Genomic DNA, 16042 nt, shown 5'->3' on the forward strand with positions numbered 1-16042 from the left:
AAAAAAAAAAAAAAAAAAAAAAAAAAAAAAAAAAAAAAAAAAAAACAAATAATCAAAGGAAACCAAGGAACGGTGCGCGGCCACCATCAGCGGGCGACGGCCGGCCAGCCCTCGAGTTTCCCCCGAATTACGCACAGGCCGCCGCATCGCATATCGTCAGAAAACCCAAAATGTCCCACACCACCACCACACACTGCAAAAACTACATAGTGCACACACACACACACACACACACACACACAAGCCAGTTCACGCTTAGACCTAGGCCGAAATGGCCAATTCTACCAGAACGGGAGTAACTACACACAACCTGGACAGGACTAGTTGACTAAGTACCACCACCGACCGTACTTTTGGTCTCTTTCGTTTGTGTGGGGTGTAGATTAGTAGGTAGTCTACTCAAGTGAGGTTGTCCTCTTCTCCTTTTCCCCTCCAATCCGTAAGTTAGTCTAGCTGTGGAGGTTTGTACTCCGCAACCGAGTGGACATTGGACATCGGATTCTCAGGAAGAACAATCGATAACTTACTGATACATCGACAAGATGCTCGGTTGGGGGTTATTCTTCAAATTGACAGTGTCCGTTCTTCAGACCCACGATGCAAATGGAGCCTTTTCCAAGAATGACTTATTAGTAACATGTCGCTTATCCAGTACGAAACAGAGATCCTATCATCGGCCCTCCATACCGCTGGCGGTCCGACCAAAGAAAATGAGATTAAGAAGCGCATACGTTATGCTCAGGTGACTCAGACACATAACTCTACACGATATGACTTACTGAATTACCCGAGAAAGACCTTTCCCCATTATGTCAGATCCTTAGATACCCTGTAAAAACCCTTCCTAGCCAACGAACAATGCACGACAAAGAGATGGCCTGATATAGTCATCGGAGACCATTTCCCGTGATCGTTCAAATGCAGGAACTCGAGCAACTCGAGCAGGGGCGGGATGAAAAGGGGGGCAGGGGATTGGCTTAGGGTTGATTTCGCTCGAGGTATATCGACCAAGCATCTGTAGCAGTGGACAGCAGTATGACGCTAGAAAGGCCATCGCTCTCGATGCATGAGTAAGCTGGTCTCGAATCACGTAATGAGCAGAAATATGTCATCTAGGGTTCATGAAACCAAAGTACTGAAGACAATCGTCGAAATGCATGTAATGCAATGATTTAAAAGAGAGGGGGGGTCGTCTCGAAAGAGGAAATCGGGGTTCACACCAACCCAAAAAAAACTTCGAGAAGGGTTTGCGATAGACGAAGAAACAGTGACGACTGAGTCTGGAGGTGGTGATTTTGGTCCCCCGATCGAGCGCGGATCTAAGAAGATTTGCCCCGGTGCGCTAGTGTGCCAATCGAGAGGGTGGGGGGGAGTAAAGAGGAGAGAGGGGAAGAGCTAAGGATTGATCTGCCAACCGTAGGGAGGGATGACAGAATTCCAGTACTCAGGTTGAGTAGTGCATCTACCCAGAGTGGTTAAGTCGCCAGTACGTGTAGGCCGGGATCATGACATTGCTGAGTAGCTACAGTACAGTACGTTTTCGACCGAGAGGATGCGAACAACAGTACGGAGTACTTTTCCTGTCATCGGGATTGACAGGGCATAGGAGCTCACTTGGCGATATGAGTGCAGTGATGTACCTATAAGTCAGCTGTCTGTTAAAACCCCTCAGCGACAAAGAAGTAATCTACCCATAACAACTAGTTTCAATCACTCGTGTGTCAATGCGGCAAATGTGTTTGAACTCTTTGTTGCAAGCAAGAGCACGGCCTGCTTGCTTTCGCGCCAATGGGGACCCGAGAACGAAGTAGCAATTGAGACGAACAACCAGCCAAAAGTTCAGATCCCCAACCCTATAACTTTGAAATCCCCCTTCCTTCGTGACTAGTGTCGCTAGTCGGCGTCCCCCGATATGGAGTTTCTTTGATCTGTACCATTAAACTAGCTGTCTAGTTTGAAGCTACCATGAACCCCGAGACAAAGAAAAGCAATCAATCCGAGTCATGGACGCCGACTACCTCGGCAGTGGGCGGTTGTTTCTTTCGGGGGAAAGCATATTCAGAACGACATGAAGCAAAGCCAGAAAAGTACACGGCGATGCTTCAACATGGTTCGAGCATCGACCACCCGTAGCTGAACTCTGAAATGCCTGAGCCAGGTTAAATGGGGCAGATAAGAAGTCCCAGCGTGGTGGCTACGGCTCCGATCTGGGTCCCAAAGAACCTCTTAGTACGGGACCAAGGCGCAATATACTCCAGCCTCAAATTCAAAATGAGCCCGCGGGTGGAGGAAGTGAGGGGGGTAAAGGAGCCTCGCCAATGCTGTACTTTTGCCGGGGGAGTCGTGGGCGCCGTGTCATTCAACCCGTGTTCACAATGGCCATCAAAAGTCATTGGCAATCAGCTACTGTCCAACCATGAATTCCACGATCCCAGAGGGACTTGAAGCCGGCCAGTAAATCAGTGGAAAAACGAATGCTTGTTTGTCCCCTGTTGAACAATAGTACTCGGCTAGAGTGCCACGGAAAGTAGTAGTACTGCGTAACCACCAGCCTAATCCGACCACGTACTTGGCCCCAGTAGTTCCGGCGGTAAGTTGACTTACTATGTAAGTGAGGGCATGCAAACATGCCAGGCACACAAACAAAGTGCGAAACCATATCTTATCTTTATTTGATTTGATTTGATTTGATTTACTTTTTCTGGATGGTTCATTGGAAGGTAGCCAGCTTGTCTACAGAGTAACTAGGAGTACCAACTGAGCCATGACTAAGAGACGATCGTTCCCCAAACGAATTACCCGCTGTCACGATGAGGAATGATTTTCGTCAGAGCCACCAGACACTCTCGACTAGTCCGCTGTCAACCGAACGCTATGGCTGTCAATTAGCCATGACATAACTTTATGCTCCTGATTTTTCCCGTAGAACAGTGGAAAGGCATCAGGCACAATCCTTTCTCTCAAGGCAGTAACAACGACAACAACATCATCATCATCATCATCATCATCGATACTGTAGTCAATCAAGCCCGTCAATTTAATTCAAGACAGAGTATCCAGACCGCCTATCCTTTCATCTCCAGCACGACCCCCTGGTTCCACCAATATCCCGCCCATCACCCATCTGGAGACGTGCGATGTTTGTTTAAACCATGCTTGTCTGTGCTCCCAAGAAGTGACCGCCAAGGGAATGAGAAGATGGAGGGGGAAGATGCGCACCTGGCAAATGACCACCACCACCCCTTTTCATCTTACCTCCGGCCGACATATCCGGAGTCTAGACCCTCAGCACTTTCTACCCGGTCTCACATTTCTTCCAGCACACCGTATACCTTCCATTGTATTATCTCTACGACAGCACAGAGTTTTCGCGCACGTTTTAGCAACGAGGAACCGACATTGCATGAAGCGTGATAAGAAACGAAGGGGAAAAAAAAATATGTATGGCCCGCAACGTGGCAGTGGGAGCAGCAATAGTGGGGGCAAAGAAGAGAAAAGAAAAACGAAGGACTAGAGGCCCACGAGCTCTTGGGAGGGCACAACACCTGCATCAAGCGACATCTGATGTCTGTCTATTATTGTAGGGTGCGCGGAGTACAGAGGCACAGTACAGTTTGCAGGCGGGAACACAAAATAACCTCACCGCCACGATATCAAACAAGGCGGTGGAGGTGGCATGGCCGCGCATGAAGCATGTCGAGGTGCATAAGTTCCGTTTGAGTGAAAACATGCTGTTTGAACAATATAAGCCAACTCTCTTACTACCCACCCAATGACGGTTTGCTATGGGGTCATATTGTCGACTATCTCCTTCGGTTTTCCTTCCCTCCTTCCTCCTTGGTCATGCTGTGATCAGTACCTACGTTGGTCACAGCTAGCTTTGATGCCCGATACGGCTGAAGAGGCGATATTCAGCAAAGACATGGCGGTGTCTAGTGAATCTCTGATTGCTTCCTCCTAAAATTTGTACCAAGTGTGTATGCTACCCTGACAAAATGCGTTTTTAGCTCCTACGTTCTGTACTTGCTCTGGTGTGGTTGCGGGCTCCAACACCATGTCTAACTTTCATTCACTAGCGCCATGTGTCAGAAACGCCAAAATATATACTCATAGAAGCATGGACTTCTGACACGAGCGAGCTGCCCAAGACACCGACTGACCGATCGCAGTTAATCAACTAGCGCTTTCCTGTCTCAGAGGGTAGTCGCCTTCTAGCTGATTGCATTGACTAAAAAATGGAAGGGCTTCTAATGTAGCTGCACACTTGCAATTGATGAAGGTCGATCCTCCACTTCTTAATCTTGAGTATTGTTGAGTTAGGTAGTCAGTTGACGAAGGTCGGTAATGACAAACAAGATGTGCAATCAGCTAACTGGCGAGTTCACTACCCAGAGAGGGAAGAGCAGGGTAGGGCCCGGGAGTATCACGTAAGTTAGGGGGGGAACTGGGGAGTGAACCGGGGTCCGGGTAAGAAGAAGAAGAGAGGGGGGGGAACCGGTGCCATGGATGGGAGATTAAAGTCGCGATTGAGGCCTGGCGATTGGATCACAGCCCGCCTGTCAGACGTCGGATTTTCCTTAGCCCGTTTCTTCACCACCACTAAGAACCACGAATTCCTCGTTGTTTGGAAACACACTATGTGCTTAGGCTACGAGCCTACGACGGTAGCTTTCCTTAGTACTTCACCATCCTGGTCAATATGTTCGCCAAAAGTTGGACTTTCTTGGTCGCCGGCGGCGGAGTTAAGTGACTGACTGACATTTGAGAAGGCTACGGGGATGTGTCTCAGGTTTCACTGAACCTGCCCGGAGACCAGAACTTTCCCCAAAGCGTTGAGGTGAAGGCCCTAGAACGTCAGTCGGCTGATTGTGGTGTTGAAGATCATCCAAACAATTTTCGTCCCCGAGTAGAAGTCTCTCACGAGTGCATACCTCAAACGTTCTGGGTAGGTACAAACCATTCACAGGTCGTTTAGCTCAGACAGAACAAATAGTTGAGTAGAATCAAGTACCCCTCGCTTCCCAGCATAATTTAGGGCCCTTCCGGGGACCTAATTTGTGGGCCACACGTGACATGGATGGTATGTACTTGTACCGTAACAATGGTAACGATCTCCTTTCAATCATACAGAAGAGGCGTGCGCCGTGCAGGGCTGTGGTAGTAACTTATAGTAATCTATACTCCGTACTTTGTGCTCCTATGACAGCACCCGTCTGCAATGTGTGGCCGATACTTGGAAAGGTCACTTGATTCCAAGGCTGGTTAAAATCTTACTACGTCATGTTTCTTCAAAGATTACAGACAAGCGAAAACCGACCAGCTGGCAACCGGGAATCCAGGAACCGAGTTCAGCTGCTAGGAAGTACTTTACGTACCAACCCTCTTAGTCTAGCATTGAGAAGCTCAAAGAACATTTCCGTCAGAAAAGAAAAACCCACTTGGGGTGATGTGACGAACATCGATCAGTTGAAGTTTTGGGTCAAGCTAATTCCCGCCCGGGGCGTCAGACCAGGCTTGGTATCATACTAAGTACCTTAGTACTTTGGCCCTCTTTCAAATGATCGAAGTGGTAGTAGCTACCAATTCAGCCCTTCGATGATAAGAACTATGAGACTGGATATTATATTCGATCTCTTTAAGCACGCACCGAGCCTACCGTCCTCCCGTCCGTCCTAATCTCTGGTTCTCATGGAGATTTGGTACACGTATGATTAGTATTAGAATTAGGGGAAGGAGGGTCACGGGGGTCGGGGACGGGCCGAAAGGGGGCAGGGAGACAGGCTCTCAGGGCTGTCAAAAGGACCGTTCTTCAATGCTCGCTCGAGTCGCACCGACCAGTCAGTGGCCATAGATTCAGGTGGGGAGAAAAGAGCGGCCCGGGGAGAGGCTTCCGACTGTCCCAACGCTTGTCATCAGGAAGCAATCAACCTACCAAGCGGATGGAATTCCAGTAGTGTGAAGGATCGCCGGTCAGAGCTCCCTGGATAGTCGCTCTTAATCATATAATCATAGCTAGCACCTAATTTAATCATCCTGTCAGCCAAATGACAGGCATCGTCGTTAGTCTGGGAATGTGTCAGTGTGTCAGCCCAAACGAAGTCCAGACCTTCCCCCCCCTCTCTCCCTCGCCTGCAGCATTAGAAGCCCAGACCCCCCAACTCGAAATGCAGCATGCTCAGGAGATCGTGCTCGATCATTGGAGAATCGTGTTCGATCGTTCGTGGCTTGCCGAGAACCGATCAGCTTTCCCAGGATTGAGGGAGGGTTCGTGTTTATATATATATAACACTTTTTGCATGCCTAAGCGACCCATCGCGGCAACAAAAGTACGAGGCCACTAAGCTTCCATCCCAGACCTCGACAACCAGCAACAAAGTCCTACTAACGCGATATCCTAAAGACTTCATTCGACACCGATCAACGTCAGCTCTACGCTTTCTTTTTCCCGCTCTTCTCTATGCTCCCTTCCCATCACCCCCTTTTCCCTGCGTTGACCGTTCCCGGAAGAGAGTCTTGCTCAGGAACGACATTCGTACCGTTGCATCCCTTGACGATGGAATAGGATCCCTGGGCTTCTGGACCATCTGGACCGCGTAGTCTAGACAATCGAGTCGGTCTGCATCTCACGCCCATCAGCAGCCACCATTGATTATCTTTTCGCTGTGTACAGAGTACAAAATAGGAAGATCAAGTTGAAGGCTCCGGGGAAACCAAACGTCCCAAGTGACGTCGTCTCCGCGTAGGTCGCAATGCGGCACTCACTACACCGAGTTCTCGCTTTACGAGATCTAACTATACTATTCTTGCCGCGGACCATCACACAAACCTACTGTACAGTACTTTGGGTGCGGGATAAGTCGTCTACATCCTCGAACTCGAATCTCTACTTCCCCTCTCTCTTCCCGTCCGTCATCTGCTGGAGATGAAGGGATCTTCTTGTCTGCCGTCACGCGCGCGTCGATGCGGTGTAGTCCTTTCTTTACTGGAATCACAAGCGAGCGGCGCCGTTGAGACGTTTCATCCGAAAAACCTGCGAATGATTTTGCCTTTCTAGAAATCAGGATTTTGGCAACCAACAAGAGAACCGGCGCGCAACGAGGGCAAACGAGGCAAATGCGGAAGAAGGCAGAGAAGAGAGTTCGGCTTTTCAAGGAGGGGAAGCAAAGCAGCGAGCAAGTTCTCTTTCTGACCTCCATGCCGATCGGTTCGGCCCTGACGACGTCATTGATGTTTCCGCAAGCGATATCGCTTCCAGGCTTTTGGGGTCTTTTCGTACCTGTAGGGAAAAGACACCAACTATGTCACTTCTTTGCGATACCTCTCATAGATCGGCCGAAGGTCGAGGGGAGGGGGGCTATCTCCCGACCGGGCCGAGCCTCTGCAGAACTTCGATGCAGGAAGTAGGGGGAGAGAGGGAGAGAGATGCTAGATGGGATCATAATGATATTCAATATCTCTCGGCTGATGCGATGTCATCGGAAGGTCGTTGAGGCATGTAGAGGAGGTAGCGCGTATGTTGTGCAACAGCACTACTGTAAACAATATCTATATCAACAGTAAAACGGCTGTGGCCGTTCACCCGCTGTCAGAAGTCAGCATTAGATAATCAATTCTCCGACTTTCTTCGCTGCTCACGAATGAGAATTGAAGGACCGGGGAGTACTGCTGGGAGGGATTCAGATTCGTCCGGGCGAGACTGCATTGACCAGCCTGTGGGGTAGCAAGTGCACCTACCAACTAGCCCGTCTGGCTATGAGATTGGCAAGACGCCAATCCCTAGACCATGGTACAGTTACTCAAACATAGCTTCTTGCATGCAGTTGAGGTTTCACTTTCATATCCGCATGGATCTTCTTATTATTTTTTTTACGCATTAGCATCGACAACCTTCCTCCGCTGAATCACCAAGCCAACCTGACGGGAGGCGTCAACATAGCCCGAAAGGAGAAGCGAAAATGCGCAATCGCCCCTCCAAATCCACCGAGTTGCCGAACTGAGTTAAGTCTGGGGTTGTACAACTCATCAAGGTTGCGGGTAAATGCCGGAAGACCCTCTGAACCATGGAACCGCCGACATAGTCGCTGCGACTAGACTCGATTCTCTATCACAAAAGACTCTATCTATCTAATTAATCCATACTGAGCACTGACTGGGGGTCATCGGCCTCTCCCCGTCCGGGTGGCTGGCGTCAACCGTCCTACCAGAAAGGAACAGGTGCAGAATGATCAATGATGGAACCTGGAATCATTCTTCTCTCGGATTCTGTTTCTGTGTCTCCGCCGCCGCTCGTTCGCTTTCCCCCCTACAAAATCTCCGTTTTGGGAATCGTCGCGCGACCGAGGATCTGGGACAGCGTGCATGGTTTCGACCAGTCATCTAGGCGGAAAGCATACGTTTTTGTCTGTTCGAATCTGAATTGGAACCCATTTTAGGTGTGCAGGGTGCTAGCTAGGGTAGTGTTGATCACGATGACAGCGGAGGCTACACATGCCTGGTAACGATCCCAGAAGTAGACTGTCAGATCGCCGGGCTTGATTGGGGGAAATGGCCCGATTGGGTTTATCCCTCCTTCCGTCCTAACTTTTTGTTTTATGTTTGGTGTTTGAGGGTGTGCTGCAAGTCAATCTGGATTGTGTTACAGCAGCCGAGCGGACAAGTTCACCCTCTCTCAGGTGTCTGTGTGCGTGTGTGTGAACGAGCGCGCGCGCACGACTCGTGTCTGACCTCCACACCCGCCACTTTCTAGCTTCTTCCTCAATTCTTCACGAGTCATCGGATTCTGCCTTTCCCACTCAACGCTTTTGGATTCCACTCATGGCTCTGGCTATGATTTCAACCTTGGGTGTTTCAGAATAAGGAGTGGGGAATGAACCCGAGCCTGTTATTGGTGGGCGTCTATCGCCGACGTTATTTTCTCCCCCAATTTTCTCGTCTGTTGGCTGGAAATGGTTGGGAGAATGGAATTGAGCTCGCGTGGGTTTGGAAAGGATCCTAGATTCCTAGTGGTGTGGCCTGGCCACAATCTGCAGGCGTTCGTTAGCCCCGAACCTATCTTACCCGGGGGATCCCTGTTCCTGAATCAGCGACTGGCGGAGATGGCCAGATGATTTCCCGGCTTGTGGATCAATTCTGCAGCCATCATGCTGTACTTACTTACAGTCTCTCCACTCAGCAGCAGTCGGGTGGAGCCGCAACCCCCCGCCCCTCACCCCCAATCCTCCATGGACCCATTAAATGCGTGGATGTCGACACTGGAGTTGCAGCGTAATGATGCTGCTGAGCTGCGTCCTGGCGACACCCGGTTTCGATTGGGTTCCATCGGGACACAGGCGCATGAGTAGAAGTGGTCTCTCGCTCCATCTCCCCACAGCACCAGGACTCTTGCAGGTCTGCTAAACTGAGCTTAGGGTGCATCAAGCCCAATCAGCAGGTTCCAAATCAGCCATACCCAGGCTGCAGGGATCATCCCTGTAAGTGCATGCACCTTGTGCAGCAGCGCTGTGTGTTGATCGTTGATATCACCGTTTCTATTCCTATTTTCATTTTCCCCTCCTTCCACCAGCAGCAGCGGCAGGGATATTGCTGTTCTCCAACCATGGAACATTCTTCGAGTTCCCTGCTTTTTGTTGTTGCCCACCGACCCTGACCTCATACCTCAGGCTTGGGGATAACCTCCTATAGATGGCGACTCTGGAAAAAGCAAGATTTCCTGACCATGGCGATCAAACAATATCTTGATTTCTGTAACATGGCCACCGATCTTCTGGACTGTTCTACTCTAATCTTTCTCTGACTTCATTTTACTTTAAAGTGTTCCGAGTCCCCGTCCTCCTCCCTCCCCTCCGACGTCAATCCCCCACACAAATCGCCTGACAATCTCAGATGGAGCAACGATCTTCCATAGTGAGGCATCCAGTCTCCATCTGCAAACAACTAGCCCACGGAGTACCACCGACGAAGACGAAGAATCGCGAATTGCCTTCTCCGGGAGTAGGAGGTACGTTACGGAGTTCACACCCCAGAAACATCCGTCATCCCCGAAGGCAAATCCGCAATCGATGGATATACCGATCACTCGTTACAAGCCTACCTGCCAGATAGCCGACGCAAGTCGAGTACGCTACCTTTCCTCATCCGGTGTCGTGCGCCTACAAAACTGTGGCCGGGCTTTTCCATCGAGGCATAGGGAAAGTGGACGGGTGGAGAGGGCAGCGGGCTCACCAGCAGTATCATTCTGCCCAGTAGTAGTCCCCGCGTATAGTGAGTGGGAGCAGTACAATCCCGGAGCAGACGGGCATTCTCGACCTATACGAGACGCTAGTAGTTGGTTCCTCAGTCCCTATTCCGCGGTCTATGTCTGATAATGATGATGATGATGATGTGCAACCCGTGCCCACTAATCTGCGCAGGGATCACGGGATATCGAACTGAACCGCAGAAAATCCGTGTCGTGTCCCTGTGTCTACGGAGTATAGTATGTTTCGCTTTTCTGGTTTTGGCGTAAAACAACGGGCAAATCAGTATATACCACTGACCAGGTAGTCAGCCCACGCTGTGGTGGATGATGCGAAGAATGATTTGCAATCTGAAACCGCCAACAAGTCCAACTAAACTAGCTACCTAGGGTTGTTGGTCGGCCCGAACTCATGGAGGGGGGATTTTGCTTTTTGCCTGCCTGCTTTCTTTTTGGTCTCGCTCCCTCAGGAACAACGGGCCTTCTGCGCTGTTCACCCGGAAATGAAACCAGCCCCTCTCCAGGGATGTTCCATGCTTCGCGCTAGACTCCGTTAGAGACTCCGTCAGAGACTCCGTCAGACTCTAGTTCCAGGGCCATGTCAGGTTCAGGGATCATACTCTTAGTTCGAGGGAAGAAATCAAGGAAGACGGCGACAAGACAAGAGGGGGTAAGGCACAGCAACGCAGCGACTGTCTCTGGTAGAGAGACATAAACATTCATCCCTGAGAGAGAAAAAGTACTACGCCTTGGAAACAGGGTAGACTGTCTCTCAATTGCATTTTGTGTATGGTGGTTATTGCGCACAATCCGCAATTTGCAATACTATCAGTAGTATTCAGACGGAACTAATGGTTCGGTAAAATTTAGCAGCATTGCATAAACACGGAGTGGAAAGTGGAAGATCCGCAATCAGCAACCGACAACGGAGTATCCGTAGTTACACTCCGTAAAAACGCTGTTGTGCCACCACCACCACCACCACCAGATCGAACAATAGGGCCCTCGTTTCAGATCCTCAAACCCATTGTCTCCCACGCCGAGAAACAAAAGAAGAAAAAAAAAAGAAGAAACACAGTGACAAATCGGACAGAAAAGGCAGATCAACATACGGAGTAACTTCTTCAGCTCTCTTTTCTTCCTTCCCCCTTGTCCATACACCATATACTATAGGCGCGCGGTTCCCGACACGGTCCACTCCGAATTCCTGGATCACAAAAGTCCTATGCATGCAGAGGTAGGGTAAAAGGGGGGGGGGGGGGGGAGGGGGTTTCCTGGACTAGGAAAGTCCCAGGTATATGAATTGGTGGGGATTCGTTTCTTCGCTATTCCTACCATGCACTAGCTAGTTCTCTCTATGGAGGACCAGGGATCGTGGTTCTTTGGACAGTACTTTTTCTTGTTGTATACTCCGTACTATGTAAGGGAGTCGGGGTTTGGAACGACGGGAAGAGAAGGGGATTGATTGAAGAAGAGGGGAGGGGGGGAACGGACCGACGGGGATCGTGCACAAGCCACGTAGTGGACGGAAGGGACGTTCGAAGGTTTTCCCAAGACCATGGGTTCTGTGTTCCTTTAGTTGGGAATTGACTTTCCGCGGGATGTTTAGATTGAACTGTATACAGTAGCTAAGTTACTCGTAACGGACTGAGTATTGAACTGACTATGAGTAACTATCTCCTTTGTCCCTTTTCTTGTTGTTGCTATCGTTGTTATCGTTATTGTTATTGTTACCGGTAACTTGTTGATCCGTCCTTTTGTTTTTGTTTATCATTGCTGTTGCCCGCGCGGACATGCTGCTCGATTGGGATAGATACCCGGCCCAGGAGATTGGGATTGGGTACGGAAAGGGAGGGAGTGATCTGCACTATAGGGCCAGGGCCTTTTGGTGAAGTGAGGGTTCCTTTCCGTACGGCTGAAGATGATGAGGAGGTTTGCAGTAGAGACTGTAGGGATTAAACTGGATATTGTTGTAAAAAGAGGATGTTTTGCACGGTTTTGGGGGGTCATGAAGAATATGTCCTCATCCTATACTCTCATTGTTATCGATGAATAATTACTTCTTATGCTATGCTATGCTATGCTTCTCGTACTTCGAGCATGACTGATCAGCCCTAAGCGAGAAACCCTAAGACCAAGCTGAGCGTCTGAGCCGCTTTCCCCAAAGGGCAATAGTGGATGGCGGCTGGACAAATGGACCACGGCCAGCTGTCAACCACATAGTAGTAGTGTGTACCCGCTCGCCCCTCCTTCCGTTCCCCGTTCTAGTCCCTCCCTCTCCTTTCTTACTTGGATAATCCCCTCCCATGTATTGATCAACTCGACTTCGTCAGTCTAGTCGCCTTCGCGGCTTTTGTCGCGCGCATACCCCCGATCATCCCCGACAATTCTATTGTGCCTGGCTCGACTCCGATCCGCGGTCGAGTCGCCGGACAACTCAATTCACTGGTCCCTGCAGACCCCTTCGCGCGGGACATCGAGAATATCGACCTCACCCCGATTCGAGGTCGCCACCAATCGATGCAAGCAATCGGGGTCGAGTGGGTTCGGGGAAAGCCATGGCGGATGGCAATCCCACTTTGCGCCGCAACCCCCCTAACGGCCTGAGCGTTGAGACTTGAGGAGGATTTTCCGCCGCCTGACGGGGCGGGCTATTATTGGCACCACCTAGAATCGAGAACCTGCCACCCTGAACGATGTCCTCTTGATCCGAGAACTGCGAAACACACTCGATAGAGGTTCTATTGGCACAAGTTCACCGCACCCATCTTATCAGTCGGGCTACTTACGCCTACTAGAAAGGGACATGGAGGATGGATGAGGTCTGTTGTTGTTGTTGTTGTTGTTGTTTATTGCGGAGTTTTCTACCGCATGAAGCACCAGCCACCTCCTCTCCCAAACTAGAAAGGGAACGGATACGAATCATCAAACCCCGCCGCCAACCAAATCAAGAACCAACAGTTGTCCACCTGATGACGGACATTTGGCCCAGTTGATAGATCAGTATCAACTTTCCCTCCTTTCCCCCTCCGGCCAGTCCCCACGATGGACCCAATCCAACCCATGCACGGCGCTTGAAACGGTCATCCAAGTGGATCAAACCGTGAGGAATCCGGGCCTTAGGGGCCAAACCAAGGACCCGATTACCGGGACAAGCCAGCTTGTCCCTGCACAGCATCTCAGATCTGTCTCGTTGATTCCTTCTATCTGACTTTTCGAATCTGGCTTCGCTCGCGTAGGAGGGTGAATCCTGATTTGATTATCCCGGTGGTGAACCGCCGCCAATGTCCTCCACCACCCCCTCCATCCGATCTGAAGCTCGATCCGTCGCAATGGTGGCAATCAATCAATCGGGCTGAGGGTCAATCGAGCGAGGGCGGGGACGGGCGGACGCAGAACCAGACGGAAATGGGCAAGACGATGGAGTCATCTTTCCATGTCTGTGTGCGTGTGGGCTTTTGCTTGTCTGCTGGCCTCTGTCGGAGGTTTCTCTCCTGATTCCCCGCGGAAGGAAACCATACTCGACTGAGGGATGGCTGAATGACTCCAGATCACCGCGCCTCTATTGAACGAGGCGATCGATGGTGATGCTGCGCGATGCAAGGAGCCGAAGTTTATTCTGTCGTGCTTTGTCCGTGGTTGTGTTTCGGTTGAGTTTTCTGGTTTCTGTTCTCATCATGCTCATGCTCATGCTCATGCTCATGGCTGCTGTCTCGCATGTGGCGGAGTTACCCGCTGCTGAATAGACTTCCTCACGTAGGCAGGAGATTTCTTCATGCTGAAGTTGCTCCTCCGGCTGCTGTATATCGCCTCTGCGACCTGACACACGCAGCAGAGTATCCATGAATAGATGCCTCGATGGGCGGGCGAGGGGCAAAGGGGACGCATTCCAAGTTTCTTGTTTGGCGGGGTAAATTCGCTTCTCTCGGCCGAGACTTGCGTTTTATGAGATTTGCAGGATACCTACCGTACCTACAGTACCCTTCCCTGTCTGTCTCGACGGGTCGACAGTGGGAGAGAATCAGGTCGATCCTACCGCCAGAGTACTAGGCGCCAACAGTACTGCTTACTACTTACTACTTCGTACTTTTGTCCAGAACCAACTCCAGCCGGACGAACATAGCCCGCGCGCCCCCCTCCCCTCTCCTTCCGCCCTCGGCGTGGCCACCCGTGCCAGTGCAGTTTGACAAGGGCTCGGCTCTGACACACGGACTATAGCCGAGAGGACTATAATACGGAGTACTGTACGGTTACCAGTGACGAGTAAGCATTCGTACATAGCATGTCCCACTAGTTACCCTTAGGTGATCGCATTAAGGGCATAGTTAGCGTAAATTGCCAGGACAGAACCCCCGAACTCCTCCGTTCGATCTGAGGCAGATCGCAATCGGGGCTATGGGCGTAGCGTTGCGTAGTGGAGTGTAGTGTTGTAGTGTAGTCTAAGGTAGTGGGATAATAGCATAGTCGTGCTATGCTAAGCTCAGCTCAGCTATGACATGACACTGCTCGGTCGCTTGCTTTACTCTGTTATGGCTGGTTGATACTCATAATACTCCGTTGATAATGCTCTACTTGATACGAAGTAGTTAGTGGGCTGGAGTATGTCAGCCGTTAGGTTGGTCGATCAACCCCCCTGCGAGCAAATCAGCTCTCGACACTGGGGGTGTTTGAGGGTGGGCGGATTGACTATAGTCGAACAGTCTCGTCTGCTAAGCTAGGGTGTGGTATAGCTATAGGTTGGTTACAGTATTGCAATGCTATAGTTAACGTTGCCTTATACTTGGGCAGGTTTGTTGGTTAGGGTTGGATTGGGTACCTATTCACCGCCAGTCTGGATCTCTTATCAGGATCCTTCTCGTTGCGAGTGTCTGTCCTTGTTGTTTGGGGGCTATCGTCTATCCCCAGTCAGAGGTAGCCTACCTTGTGTGAGCCTATGATGTTGCAAGGGAGTTGGTGAGTATGAAGCAGGATTGACTTGTTCCTGGAACTTCGGCGGCGGTGCATCGCAGCAGGCCTAGGTTTCTATTCTCCTTTAGAGGACATCGAGAATCTCAACCTGTTCCTGGCCCTCGTAGGAACGATAGCTCAGCCTTGTCGGTATGGTTCATTCCCGACTTCTTTTTCTGTCCTTGATTGTATAGGGACAGTACAGCTATTGAAGGATGATCGTTCAGGTGAGGACAGCCCACAACCAGCAAGATAATCAGCAAACAGCGCGTGGGTCTCTATATCGAGGCACCCAAATACCTCACTTGACCTTGTCTAAGTCTAACCTCGAAGCTCCTATACTACCACTCCGCATATCCCTGGATATCATCAAAAAAATCCTTGAATGGACACAACATATCCAACCACGCCCAGCAAGTAAGTGAACCACGATAAAGCCCGACCAATCCTCAAATCCACCCCCCAAACCCACAACGCCCTGAACAACCAAGCTAACTCCATCCCCAATCCAGTACACGAAGACACGAACCTGCTACACCGCATCCACACCCTGCTTCTGCTCATCGCAAGTCCCCGAATTCCAGAACCACATCCACCCTCCGACATCCCAAGCCTGACAAGGGTATATATTACCATGCATTAGCCCGCGGATAACCTCACCACACACTTTCCCTACCATCTCACCGTCTACACCCTTCGAAGTCGTATGATCAGATAGCTTGGGCGAGCGAGCTCTCGCAAGGCTTGTGGCGAAGCTACAGACCGCTTGTTTGTTCCCATCAGCATTATACTTGATACTTACTTCCACTCGTCCTTTCTTGAACTGGAAAATGAGAATAAGGGGGGCCGCGAGTGCGGAGA

General features: G+C 50.4%; 3 protein-coding genes across 3 annotated transcripts; 2 read left to right on the plus strand and 1 right to left on the minus strand.

The window, feature by feature from the left end:
- The first annotated feature begins 2838 nt into the window (after positions 1-2838).
- On the plus strand, positions 2839-3632 carry BO86DRAFT_55793 (uncharacterized protein). Its single transcript, XM_025677476.1, has one exon. The coding sequence runs from the start codon at positions 2905-2907 to the stop codon at positions 3412-3414; it is 510 nt and encodes a 169-aa protein (XP_025529183.1). The 5' UTR covers positions 2839-2904; the 3' UTR covers positions 3415-3632.
- A 2699-nt stretch (positions 3633-6331) lies between these two features.
- Positions 6332-7435, minus strand: BO86DRAFT_388158 (uncharacterized protein). Its single transcript, XM_025671785.1, has one exon. The coding sequence runs from the start codon at positions 7194-7196 to the stop codon at positions 6798-6800; it is 399 nt and encodes a 132-aa protein (XP_025529184.1). The 5' UTR covers positions 7197-7435; the 3' UTR covers positions 6332-6797.
- Positions 7436-8186: 751 nt separating this feature from the next.
- BO86DRAFT_55809 (uncharacterized protein) lies at positions 8187-8476 on the plus strand. The gene has a single exon (XM_025677477.1). It carries the CDS (start codon positions 8229-8231, stop codon positions 8430-8432), a length of 204 nt encoding a protein of 67 aa, XP_025529185.1. The 5' UTR covers positions 8187-8228; the 3' UTR covers positions 8433-8476.
- Positions 8477-16042: the final 7566 nt, after the last annotated feature.

The sequence above is a fragment of the Aspergillus japonicus genome, assembly GCF_003184785.1.
Source record: "Aspergillus japonicus CBS 114.51 unplaced genomic scaffold BO86scaffold_15, whole genome shotgun sequence".
NCBI classification, from domain to species: Eukaryota; Fungi; Ascomycota; class Eurotiomycetes; order Eurotiales; family Aspergillaceae; genus Aspergillus; species Aspergillus japonicus.